The 13,144-nt window shown below is 41.3% G+C and overlaps 1 protein-coding gene across 1 annotated transcript in view; it reads left to right on the plus strand.

Annotated features, from left to right (window-relative positions):
- Positions 1–7,228, plus strand: part of sars2 (seryl-tRNA synthetase 2, mitochondrial) — a 68,870-nt gene extending 61,642 nt beyond the window's left edge. The window contains exons 6-16 of the mRNA XM_028807587.2: positions 73–136; positions 517–622; positions 4,783–4,830; positions 4,935–5,043; positions 5,400–5,445; positions 5,593–5,680; positions 5,808–5,920; positions 6,342–6,435; positions 6,568–6,660; positions 6,750–6,815; positions 6,892–7,228. Coding sequence (XP_028663420.1) covers positions 73–136; positions 517–622; positions 4,783–4,830; positions 4,935–5,043; positions 5,400–5,445; positions 5,593–5,680; positions 5,808–5,920; positions 6,342–6,435; positions 6,568–6,660; positions 6,750–6,815; positions 6,892–7,023 — 959 coding nt within the window. The 3' untranslated portion in view covers positions 7,024–7,228. The remainder of the gene's footprint in view (positions 1–72; positions 137–516; positions 623–4,782; positions 4,831–4,934; positions 5,044–5,399; positions 5,446–5,592; positions 5,681–5,807; positions 5,921–6,341; positions 6,436–6,567; positions 6,661–6,749; positions 6,816–6,891) is intronic.
- The last annotated feature ends 5,916 nt before the right edge of the window (positions 7,229–13,144 follow it).

Genomic DNA, 13,144 nt, shown 5'->3' on the forward strand with positions numbered 1-13,144 from the left:
AGTGTCAAAGTGTTGTACAAATCTTGGCAGAGTACTGATTTTGCCAAATTGTGTCTTTTTTTTTTTAAACAGACTTTAACTTCACAATTAGAGGCCATTTGGAGATTGGTGAGAACTTGGACATCATAAGACAAAGGTTAGGGATTAAGTAAAAAGAGAAAAAAGTTGCCAGGCAGTTTTTATTTTTAAACTATAACTCATTTTGAGATGCTTCATTCTAGCTAGTCTTGCAGTCTCTCAGTTTGCATGCTCCAAACTTTTAACTGTGCTGTTTACATGTTCCCTGGGTATGGTTCCAGCCTGTTAGATAGCTCCTGGCAGTGTACAGCTGTAATTGTTTCCAGTATAAAACTTTGATGAGCATTTTGTTTCTGGCAGATAATTCCATGGCAATTTGCCCAAGTAAAACCTTTTTAAGAGTGGTGGAACAGACGTACTGTTGTCACACAGTGTGGTTACTCCATCTCTTAAATGCTCCATTACTCTTTATTAACTTTTAACAATCCCCATCTCTAGGCGCCTGGCTCATGTTTCTGGTCACAGGTCTTACTATCTGCGAGGTGCTGGGGCCCAGTTGCAGTTTGCACTTAGCCAGTTTGTATTCCAAAAGCTTCTTTCAAAGGTATGTTATCATGTTGACTAGAATGCCCTCAAATTATAGTTTATTGACTATTGAGTTTGATGTTTTGTACCTCTACATTGTGTGCAGTCTTTTAGGTATAGAACTGCCTCCCAAAGTATGCTGGTTTGTTATGTTTAGCTGTTTGACTCCACGCTGTTCCATGCCTGCATATAATACAGTAATTGTATTTAATACAAAGAACTGTGCTATGTACAGATATTGATATGGATTGTACTGTTTTTTTTTTTTCTTCTCTCCAACACATCCCATAGGCTGTCTAAGTAGAGCTCTTATAGTAGAATTTGTGTGTGTGTGTGTTTTGACAGATATCAGTTTTTAACATGACTATCGTTTGTCACAGTGGACACAGTGGAAAGTAAAGTAGAAACAAACTGGAAAGTACATTGGAGATCAAAAGCCTTAGTAGAGAAGGAAGATTCACACACCTTCCAACAATGAAATGGTCACCTGAAATATATAGGATTCTACATATAAAGCATATGGTTGTTAATCAGTTTCAGCTGCTTTATTAACAACAGGTGCACTAGAGGGGCAACAATGAGATGACCCCCAAAACAGGAATGGTTTAACAGGTAGAGGCTATTGACATTTTTCCCTCTTGATATTTTCTGACTGTTTTTCCCTAGTTTTCCATTTGGCCACGGTCAGTGTCACTACTAGTAGCACGAGGCGATACCTGAACCCTACAGAGGTTGCACAGATAGTCCATCTTCTCCATGATGGCACATCAATATGTGCCATTTCCAGAAGGTTTGCTGTGTCTCCCAGCACAGTCTCAAGGGCATGGAGGACATTCCAGGAGATAGGCAGTTACTCGAGGAGAACTGGACAGAGCCATAGAAGGTCCTTAACCCATCAGCAGGACCGGTATCTGCTCCTTTGGGTAAGGAGGAACAGGATGAGCACTGCCAGAGCCCTACAAAATGACCTCCAGCAGGCCACTGGTGTGAATGTCTCTGACCAAACAATCAGAAACAGACTTCATGAGGGTGGCCTAAGGGCCCAACGTACTGAAGTGGGCCCTATACTCAGTGCCCGGCACCGTGGAGCTCGATTGGCATTTGCCATAGAATACCAGAATTGGCAGGTCCACCACTGGCACCCTGTGTTTTCATAGATGAGAGCAGATTCACCCTGAGCACATGTGACAGACGTGAAAGGGTCTGGAGAAGCCATGGAGAATGTTATGCTACCTGTAACATCATTCAGCATGACCGGTTTGCTGGTGGGTCAGTGATGGTCAGGGGAGGCATAACCATGGAGGGACACACAGACCTCTACAGGCTAGACAACAGCACCTTGACTGCCAGTAGGTATCTGGATGAATTCCTTGGACCCATTGTCAGACCCTAGGCTGGTGCAGTGGGTCTTGGGTTCCGGTTCCTCCTGGTGCACGACAATGCCCGGCCACATGTGGTGAGAGTTTGCAGGCAGTTCTTGGAGGATGAAGGAATTGATACCACTGATTGGCCCCCATGCTCGCCTGACCTAAATCCAATAGAACACCTCTGAGACATTATGTTTCAGTCCATCCGACGCTGCCAGGTTGCACCTCAGACTGTCTAGGAGCTCAGTGATGCCCTGGTCCAGATCTGGGAGGAGATCTCCCAGGACACCATCTGTCGTCTCATTAGGAGCATGCCCCAATGTTGTCAGACATCCATACAAACACATGGGGGCCATACAAACTACTGAGTACGATTTGGAGTTGCTGCAATGAAATTTCGGCAAAATGGTCTAGCCTGCCACATCATTTTTTCACTTTGATTTTTGGGATGTCTTTGAACTCCGCCCTCTGTAGGTTCATAATTTTCACTTCCATCAAATGATGTGGCATCCTTTCGTTCCTAACACATTACCCAGTCCATATCAGTATAGATATCCAGCAGGATTTTTTTCCCCATTTAGATCTGATGTGATGTGGTAAAAATAAGGCAGTAGACAAGAAAAAAGTTTGGGGATGGCCACCCTGTATACTGAAAAATCAGTAAAATAAAAGAAGCACGTCTTTACGGAACTAAACTGAACTAATAAAATGAGTCTATTCTATAAATATGGTGGATAGGAGGAAGAGGTGGAGTTAGGGTGGCCGGAGCAGGAACTGACGTGGCAGGAAGATGAATTCTGGGTACTGGAAGTGATGTCATCAGGGTTGGCCAGAAATTATGTCAGTGGATGGTTTTGTAGTGATGTCACAGAGAGGCAGGGCCTTCAGCTGAACTGCAGTGAAACAAGAGGAGAGAGGATCACTTGAGAGCGCCAATCCACAGTCTGGCTGATAAATAACACTATTTGAGCCTGCAAACTGTCCCACACGAGCACGTGTGTAATTATATACTGGATGTCTCCCACGGCTCCACCCGCGTAGTAAAGAAACGGGATTTGGAAAAAAACAAATGTAATAATTTGTATTGAGAAGAATCTCTTTGCCAAAAATGTAAAAAGTTGGCAGGGTATCTCTGGCCAAGCAGAAGGTAAGTACGCTCTTAACATCAAACGTTGACACTGTATCTGATCGTGTTCAGCTCTGATGGGAGTGTGTCCCCCATGTGGGGAGAAGAGCATGGGGCCATGATATCTCTCTCAATGAGCAGCTGCCCTCTAAAACACACGTAGCTGTGATCTCTCACTCAAAAACGTCAAACGTTACTCTTTAACATTCTCTAAAAGCTGATGTCTGCTGAACAAACCGGTATCACTAGCTAAGCAGAGGCAAGGTACGCTCCAACATGTGGTGAAAGGTAGAGCAACTCAAACAGAGGCTGTTGCGTGAGTGAGGATGGCCCCACCCGGCTCCCTACTCCTGAGGTCCTGCCTCTCCCTCCCCTTGGCTTGCAGCCTGTCTCTTGGATTCGCGCAAATAAATCGGTGCTGCAACAAAACGTTGATACTTTGCGCAATGACAGAAATTGCAAAATCAACCGGAATGCTCAAGCAAATTATAGAAAAAAAAAAAAAAACAAATCTAAATCCGTTAAGTGGTTCTCTCTTGAAAAGTGGACAGACAAACAGACAGACAGATATATAGAGCATTCAAGTCAGTTGTCAGTCTTCATAGCAGAGAACATAGCAGGAAAATCATTAACCACATGATTTTGAAAGAAATAAAGAACCAAAAAGCTATACAGTATTTCAAGATCTCTAGGCCCTTCTCAGTATGTTAGTGTAACTGTTACTCTATCATCAGATAAAGTCTGAGAAAGTTTGGCTTTCATGGAAGGAAAGCCAGGAGAAAGCTCTTTTTCTTCAAAAAGAACATGACACTAAATCTTAGGATTGTAAATCTGTATGTGAGTGAATCTCAAGACTCCTGGAACAGTGTCTTTGGATAGATAAGACCAAAATAAAGTTGTTTAGTTATTATGCACACCCATATAATTTTATGGAAACCAGATACAGTGAATCATCATTATGCTAACCATGTAACAAGGTGGAGGTGATTTGGAGTTGTAGAATACCAGAGTGTTCTAGAGGAAAAATGGAGGCTAACAATCCAAAGATGATTATTATTATTATTTATATTTATTTATTTAGTATCATTATTAAGATTATTATTTATCATGCGCCAGGGCAATGAACCTAAGTACGCCAGCAGATCAACAACTAAATGGCTAAAACAGAAAAGAAGCAAAGTTTTGGGATGGACAAATAAAACTCTGGATTTTAATCCTGTTAAGAGACTTGCATGTAAATAAATGTCCTTAAACATTCATAATCCAAATAAGTGCTTTAAGGAGAAATGGGTTGGAATTCTCCTAATGTGATGCATGAGAGTGAAACTTGTACAGAAAACATTTGCTATTCATTGTTTGTGCTAAAGGTGTTTCTACAAAGCTGCTGAATCATCTAGTTTTTCACACATGGCCCCTGCATCTTGCCTTATGTTTTGCTCACTAAATCATGACAAAGTAGTGTATGAGTTGTTTTTCAACTGATGATATTTTAATTTTAGGGTTTAGTGAAGACTATAGCATGGTCATGATTTAACAAACTGAAACATAACTAGACTATATAGGAAAAGATATGTGAAGAAACTTTTCTGAGTTATAGTTTGACTATCCTTTTTCCTGAAAAAGATAAACAAAGCACTTTAGCCACCATTGTATCCTACTATTACTAATAGAGCTTTCCTTACCTAGGGATTTATTCCAATGACTGTTCCAGACATGTTGAAGGGTGCAGTCTTTGTAAGTATATCACTGAATTGAAATCTCATTTCTCAGTTGAGCTCAGGCCCTGATGTGCCACTAAGGGATTCTTCTCCTTTTTGCTTTTGTTTTCTGTTTCATAGGAAGGCTGTGGCATGCAGCCAAATGCTCAAGCTTCCCAGGTGTATCGACTAGACCCTTCAAGATTTCCAGATTTCAGCTTGGCTGGTACTAGTGAGGTTGGAATTGCAGGTAAATGTTAATGATTAGGCATTTCATATATGTTTTTTCTTCTGTTGTTTCCTCTTAATATTAGACACACTAATAGTCTTCTTTATTTACTTACTACCACATCATCCTTCTCAGTAGATCAGTTGTTGTCCTCTTCACTGATGTTAGAGGAGAAGGGTCTACAATATGTATCACTGTTTAAAATTCAGGAAGAGAAAGTAGGCAGTACCCCTTCATAATGGTTATCAACATTTACAGTTTTACAAGCTTTCTTTATATGTAAATTCTATTTTCATATCATCTATAAGTGTCTCCTATTTTGCCATGTGATCTAAAAACAATGTTACTGAGACATACATGGACCTTTGTACTTTTAGGTTATTTTATGGACCATGCAGTCCGCCTCAATGACTTGCCCATCAGGTAGGACTGTTCTTTGATGTAACAAGATGCACAGTTTAAAATAAACGAAGGTTTAGGAGATTGTGTTGATAATAAGAAAAGGCTAAATTGTAGTGGCAGACGTTAAAATGTGATAAGCAACCTACTCTGTAATATTCTTTATTTGAGGACTGTATGCAGCAGTACATGCTACAGAGCTGAAACTGACACTGGCAGAGAGCCTTGGGGCCTATACAGGGTGCACCATTTCACCAAGGTAAGAAAAGCTTAAGGCTATGGCCATATAATGGCACAGTACAAAAAAGGTGCAGCAAGACTAGTAGCCTAGAAATTGTTTGTCCTGCAGCTAAGAAACTTAAATTTTTTAATGTTTTATTTTTCAGCTGGAAATGTTTGGCGTTACCGCTAATGAAACTGGTCAAGAGAGTGCCCAGCTCCTGGCTGAGTTTGTGTCCATTCAAAAGGAGATCTTCACTGAACTTGGTCTTCACTTTAGGTTGGTGTCATTGAGTTTTACCACATTACCCAGTAATGTGTCCACTGCCTGTCTGCGAACATTCAGCAAAGCAGATCTGTTTTTACGTTGATTGTTCCAGGTTGCTTTGTATCAATTCAGTTTTCATATATTTTGAATATTTCTGTTTTGATTCATGCACACTTTAGTCCTTAGTTGTTTTACTCATTCTGCCTTTAATATTAAAACAGTTGGAAATGTTTAATGTTACTTTTGGCTGTAATTTGCACAATCTGCAAATTTCCTTTGGCATGCGGTAACCTTGACCTTCCAGTTTTACTGAAACTGCAAAAAGAACCTTCAATAAATATGATAAAGAATCATCACATGCTAAATTGTCCAAAATACATGCATCTGTGGAGGTGTGTATGGTCAATATTCAGTTATTGTTTTGTTATCTCAGGGTACTGGACATGCCAACTCAGGAGCTTGGTGCCCCTGCCCACAGGAAATTTGACATTGAAGCTTGGATGCCAGGGAGAGGAAATTTTGGAGAGGTCAGTGAGGAACTGGGCTTTTAGAGTATGATTATTATGAAAGATAAATATTATACAGGTTCTGTGCTTTGTTGGGTGTTGGTGGGACTTTTTGGCTGTTTGTGCACATTACTAACATTGCTTTTACCCCAGATTTCCAGTGCTTCCAATTGCACAGACTACCAGAGTCGCCGGCTGCACATCATGTATGAGGACCATTCTGATGAGCTGCACTTTGCACACACAGTATGGGTTTTATCATGTCCAAATAGAGATTCTGTATGTTGATATTTTTTGCTTTTACTCATCATGCTAACTAGCATGTTCAATCATAGGTGAATGGTACTGCCTGTGCAATCCCAAGGATGTTAATTGCAATATTGGAAACTTACCAGTGTAAGGTAAGTTGATTTTGAGCTCCATGGACTCCTTTCTGTTGAGTGAAAAGTTAAACCATCTGTATTCTTTTCATTCCAGGACGGAAGTGTCCGTGTACCTCAGGTACTACAGTCTTTAATGGGCACAGACTTCATTGAAAGGCCCAAATATAACCCTCTGAAATATATTGGACCAAACCAACACCATAGAAACCTGATAAAAGGCAGGTAAAACCTGCCTTTGTTGAACTGGAATGGATCTAACCAATTAGAACAAAAGAAATTGCAAGATGCAAGTTGAACCTGGATAACATTATTGGGGTATTGTTACTTTCTATAGTGGCTGTTGCAAGGTGCATGATCACAATGAATGTGTTCATCTCTTCCTTCTGTCAGGATTAGCTCCTTGGTTTTCTATTAAAGGATTTACAGCTTTAGTCAGTCTGTGACTTTATATTAGAGTGACCATTCATGTCTGACATTTGAGGGTAAATTGCAAGCCCCACATCAAGCTTCTGAGAAATCTGTTGTTGGAAATATGGTGAGGTGATAAAAAAAAATTGTTCCAGAACGAGCGTGATATTCCTATAAGCTGACCCTTCTTGCACATCTGAAGCAGGTGTGTCTCTATGGAATGCCCTGCAGCTTCTAATTTGTTGCAGAGTCTCCAGCTGCCATCTGGAATGTTTAATGGTAGCTATTGTCTCCTACACAAAAGAATGAGTGATCTTCATCACTCATACAAGATCAGGCTGCCACCAGCTGTTTCCATGATGTCATTCACTCACATGTTTCATTTTGAGCCTCCCCCCATACTGTTTTCTGGCTTTGTTGAGGTCACAGTTCAAAAATACTGTATGATGGCAAGTATTGTAGCACCTTGGACAGAGCTTTTGCTTGGCTAGAGAAATTAGCACTGGGTATAGAGCTCTTCTTCTGAGGACATCTGTTTGTTTTCCACACCCTGTGAAACACCATAGTAGGGCAGGAAAAGCTAAAATATCCTTGGTCTGAGATCAGCCTTTTTCTCATTGCTGTGCTCCCCAAGCCAGGAGCAAGTTAGTCTTCACACAAGTACTGGGTACCCATAACATTAGAGTAAGTTCTGATTTGGAGATGCATTAAATGCAGGTGAACCCCACTAGACACAATGGGATCTGCACAATAGCTAATAGCTGTCTGCACAATAATAAAATTATGCACTTAGCAGTAGTAAAAAGTGACATGTTCAAAAACTTAACCATTAAGCCACAACTAGCTGTGATTTAATTCCATGTAATCTTGCCTAAGTCATCAGTATCTTCAAAAGTGGAAAGAAAATTCAAGTCAGAAGAGGGCATACTGTATGTAGAAGCAGTGACCACCAGAAAGCCAGCATAACCCATGCCTGGCCTTGCATACTGAGCCCAGAAGGAGAAACCAGAGAGTTAGATCAGTTTATATACCCAGTGCAGGGGTGGGGGGTGTCCTGTCACTCTGAGATGTTTCAAACTGAATTGTATGGAATGTATCCACTGTGCAATGTGAGTAACTGAGAGAAGCACACATCTAGACCTGAGCCAAGACCATCTACATTTTTGGCAAAGTATTTTTTAACATATGGCAATTTAACTCTTTCGAGGCGGATGCTAACATGTCATATAATAACACGTAGGAGTGCGGCCCGCTACACGAATGCATTCAGCTTTACGATCACCTGGGGACCAGTCAGCTGATGTTGCTGCATCGCTTTCATTTTCCATCTCCAGATCACTTGCATCGAAATCAGAAGTCCAGTAAGTCAGAGTCCAATTCAGCAATAATATGCAAAATGTCATCCACGGAGTATTTCACTTTGCGTATTCGCTTCACTGTCTCGCCAGATTCACCTTGAACTCCGGCTGCCAGCAGCTGAAAAAAATATTCCATCCTCAAAGAGTTAAATACTATAGATCAAGCACTGCACAAATCTGTTCTGTACTAATATTAAGTGTCACAACACTATCTTCATGACATTAACCTACTCTCCTGCTTTTTAATGTGGTATCAATAAAGACATGGAAAGACTACCAGAGAGGCACTGATTCACGTTTCAGAATGGCAGACCTCCCATGTTAACTCTAAAGTTCTGTCCTCCTTCAAATACAGTACTGCCAGCTGTTGATACAATGCCTTTGTCAACTTTCTGGATATGATCTGTTGAGGAAAAGGTGCACAACTCAACTTCAGTTAAGGATTTGCTCTCCTCCATAACTTATGTGATGACCTGATCATTTAGTGCTTATTAGATTATTTACAAAGGTCTTTTTTGCTTTTATGGACTTGGCATTAGAAATAAGGTACCAGTTCAGAAAGTACAGCATTCGTTTTCACCGCTATATTAAAAGTTTCCATGTGTCACAAAATGCCACAAAACTGATTAAAATCGGTTCACTGTGTTTGGGAGTCCAAGATCAGAACCCTGTAGAAATCTCAACATTTCAGCTCCCCCAGATGCTCAGAGCCTGCAACCTTAACTACCAATCAGGATCATTCAGATAATAAATTTAAAAATAACTGCTGGTAACTTTAGGGAGGAATGAAGTCTAAGTCTGGGCTGAAGAAGACTGGTTTTGTATCCTAAAAAGAACAAGCATAACTGGAGGAGAAACATACCCGTGGGATACCCCTACCAGTTGAAGGTAAAGTGTCCCAACCAGACACCACACTTCATGCCTTTGTTAACCCCACTTCCATGCCCATGCATTTCTTTCCTTTTAACACACACACCTGCTGCCTAGTGCAGTTTCAAAATGATAACACTGGCAAGTGGAAGACACCGAGGCAATGTCCGTGAACAATGGCTGGTAGGCTCAACAGTCGGGAACCTACTATAAATGGATACTGAAAAGGAGCATCAGAACATAAAATAGGTCAAAAAGCCATGAGAATAAGGCTAGGAAAAAATAATAGAGTCCCCAATGAAATCTCGAAATGTTTCAAGAAAGTAGAAGTTGAATCAATTGTAAAGTGAGAATATAAACTGAACTGGGATGGAAGCAGATCTCGGGTGGGGACACAATAACATTCATTTGAGGGACATGGAAAACATTCTAGTCATGTACGGGGCGTGCCAGCTCCATCAAACCATGAAGTGTCATCTTGAATCCCACATTCTGACAAAGGCTTTCAAGGAAACAACCCAGATTAAAGAAGTATTTTCATTTAGCAAACCTGCTTTTTTTCCCATTACAGAATACTGAAGATGCAATATGCACACATGGTAAGAACCAACTCTGGACAGGTACCCTCATCTACACAATCGCAACAGACAAATTCAGAGTCGTCCTCATGTATAAGTTTTAGAGTAACTACTTAGACAGGGAGAACACTCATACCGCACACTGACATTAACTACTAGAACCTGAACCTAGAGCTCTGCTGCTGTACTACCACTCTATCCAGATGCTAGGTTCTATTAGATCAACTTTACTGGCATGTCGGGAGAATTATGAAGACTTGAATTAGATGTCATAGTCTTCTATGTTTGACACTAAAAAGGATTGATTCCCATGGCTGAGCAAAGCAGGACAGGTACTTCAGTACTGGGATCCACTCGGTTTCTCTTTTCTACTCCCATGTGCTTTTTAAACCTTGTTTGTAGTTTGAGCAGAACTGGGCAGAGAAGTCGAGATGAGATCTCACTAACATAATACACAATTATAGCATAAAGTTCCTTCATTTGTATTGGTTTTTACAGTTGGGGGAGTCCAACTCCTTGCATCTTGCACACTGTGAAACGCCATACTAGGGCGAGGGGACCTTTAACATCCTTCCATCTGTGATCAGCCTTTTTACTTACTGCTGTGCTAACCTAGCCAGAAACAAATGAATCTTCACACCAGATCTGGGTACACTTAACATTTGAGGGAATTCTCTTTGGGAGCTACATAAATGCAGGTGAACTCCACTAGACACGATAGGAACTGGCAGACAAACTACTAGTATAAAAATATGAATAAGATGGTGGACATGGCAGCAATAAATGTGTCGTGTTCAAACACTTTGAGCTTCAGGTGCCTTCAAGTGTAATTCCGTGTAATCTTGCCTGGATCCCCAGCATCTTCAATATGTCGACTATACCCTGTAGTCCTCCAAAGTGGAAAGAAACTCTGGACTCTCAACTAATACAATACAGAGTTTCAGCATAAAGCAATCCATTTGTTTCAGTTTTACAGGTACAGACTAACTCCTTATTTGCCTTTTTTATCGACTTCTGCAAACCGTTTGGCTACTGAGAATGTCGCCTCAATATAAAACATTCAGAATTTGTTTCTTATGAGTGAGAATCTTGCCATTTTACTTTTTTTTTTTTAGTTCCTTTCACTTGTACATATTCCTTTGCACTTACATCTTCATTAAACTGCATCCTTGTCCAATTTTTCAGAATCACCCAGGTCTTTCAGAACAGCTTTTGCTGCCACCTTGGTATTTGCAGTTTTTCCTCTTTATGCACTACCTGTGTATATGAGTATGTGTCATCATTAGTACTAGGATGATGAGTTGATAAGGTGGTGGGTGGTTAGCTCTGTTGCTTCACAGATCTAGTGTCCTGGCCTCTGTCCATGTGGAGCTTGCACGTTCTTTACCTTGTCTTCATGGCTTTTCCTCTGGGTACTGCAGTTTTCCTATCAAAGATCAGATTAATTGGTGACCTTTACAAAGTGTGTGGACTGATGTTTGATGTGTTGTTTTTTGTACTGTATGAAATATTTTTCAAGGACTTGCCACCAGTAAAATCTCAGAATAACAGTGTGGACATAAAAAGTAAAACAAATAACAAGGGCCCTGTATAGCTGTGAGTGAAGGTGCCATGTACGATCATTCCTGCCTCATGCCCAGTGCTGCCAGGACAGGCTTTGGCCCACAGCGACTGATTAGGAGCTACATTAAATGTAGCTGGACTCCACTAGACACAACAGGAACATCACAATAGCTTGAAACTACCAGTGCAAAAAAACAAAGCTGGTTTGAGAATTCATTGGTAGCACTCTGGCTTAGTGGTGTGCCCCACACGCCTAGAGACCTGTTTATTACTGGCAAGCAGTGTGAAATTGGCACATTCTCACCACATTTATGTGGGCATTCTGAAGCGAGTTTCATCCTAAACCTAATTGGTTGAATGTGTGTGTGTGTGTATGTGAATTCTGCCAGTGATGCCCTGGCATGCTGTCCAGAATCAGGTCCTATTTTATCATCAAGCTGTTGTAAATGATTCAAAATGCAGCAACACGTCTGGTGTTCAACCAGCCAAGGCAGGAACACGTCCCTCCTCTTTGCAGATCACTACATTGGTTCCCTGTAGTGGCACATACTAAGTTAAAATCCTTAATGCTCGCCCACAGAGTAGTCAGTGGATCAGCACCTATACCTAGGGAGGCACTTGTGAGGCCTTGTGCTCCTTCTCGACTATTCAGGCCTGCTGATGTACGGTGTCTGGCAATGCCACCTCTGCATGGCATCAAATCTCAATCCAGACTTTTTTCAAGTGTAGCTCCTGGCTGTAAGAATGAGCTGCCCACCTCTATTTGAAATTCTGACTCTCTCCGTGTGTTCAAGAAGTGTTTGAAGACTCTGTTGTTTGGTGAATTGGGTTTTGTAACACAGCTTTTCTAAGCAGGCAGTGTGGCACCAGTGGCGTAGCTGTGGGGCAAGGGGGGGGGGACATCTGTCCCCGGGCGCAGCATCCAGGGGGCGCCAAATTTCCCTTCCCCATTGCATTTTGGCAAACAGGAGGGGGCACAAAATCTTCAGTTGTCCCCGGGCACTGATAACCCTAGCTACGCCTCTGTGTGGCACAGTGGTTAAGGCTTTGGATTGCAGTGCCTGAGGTTGTGGGTTCGAATCCTGCTACTGTGTGACCCTATGTTCCATTTGAAAAAGGAACAAAATCTAATCAATTGTATAATAAATGGTGGAACTTGCCTTGCATAAAAGGTGTTGGCCAGATACGGTATGTAAATTTATGTTGTAAGCTACTCCCTTGTGGTGTCCAACTCTGCACCCTCATCATGTAACACTTGTTCTCAAACAGTCCTCCAGGCGGATGTTTACTCGATTATGTTGACCTCTTTTGTAAATCGCTTTGGATTACGGTGTCTACTGAGCAAATAAATGTAAATGTAAATTTTGCACCTAACACTTAAAAGAGAAAAGCAGGTTCACAAAATGGATGGCTGGATCGGAAAAGTAACGATGCTCTCCAAAATCTTTTCGCGGAAGGGTCAAGTTTCAGAAAATTGATGGATGGATAGCAAGAGTAACAAAAGGTGCCTGCTACCTATGACCCTGAAATGGTTCTTTAAAATGGTGGCTGGACAGATCCCTTGAGGGAC

The sequence above is a fragment of the Erpetoichthys calabaricus genome, chromosome 1 (assembly GCF_900747795.2).
Source record: "Erpetoichthys calabaricus chromosome 1, fErpCal1.3, whole genome shotgun sequence".
Classification (NCBI taxonomy): Eukaryota; Metazoa; Chordata; class Cladistia; order Polypteriformes; family Polypteridae; genus Erpetoichthys; species Erpetoichthys calabaricus.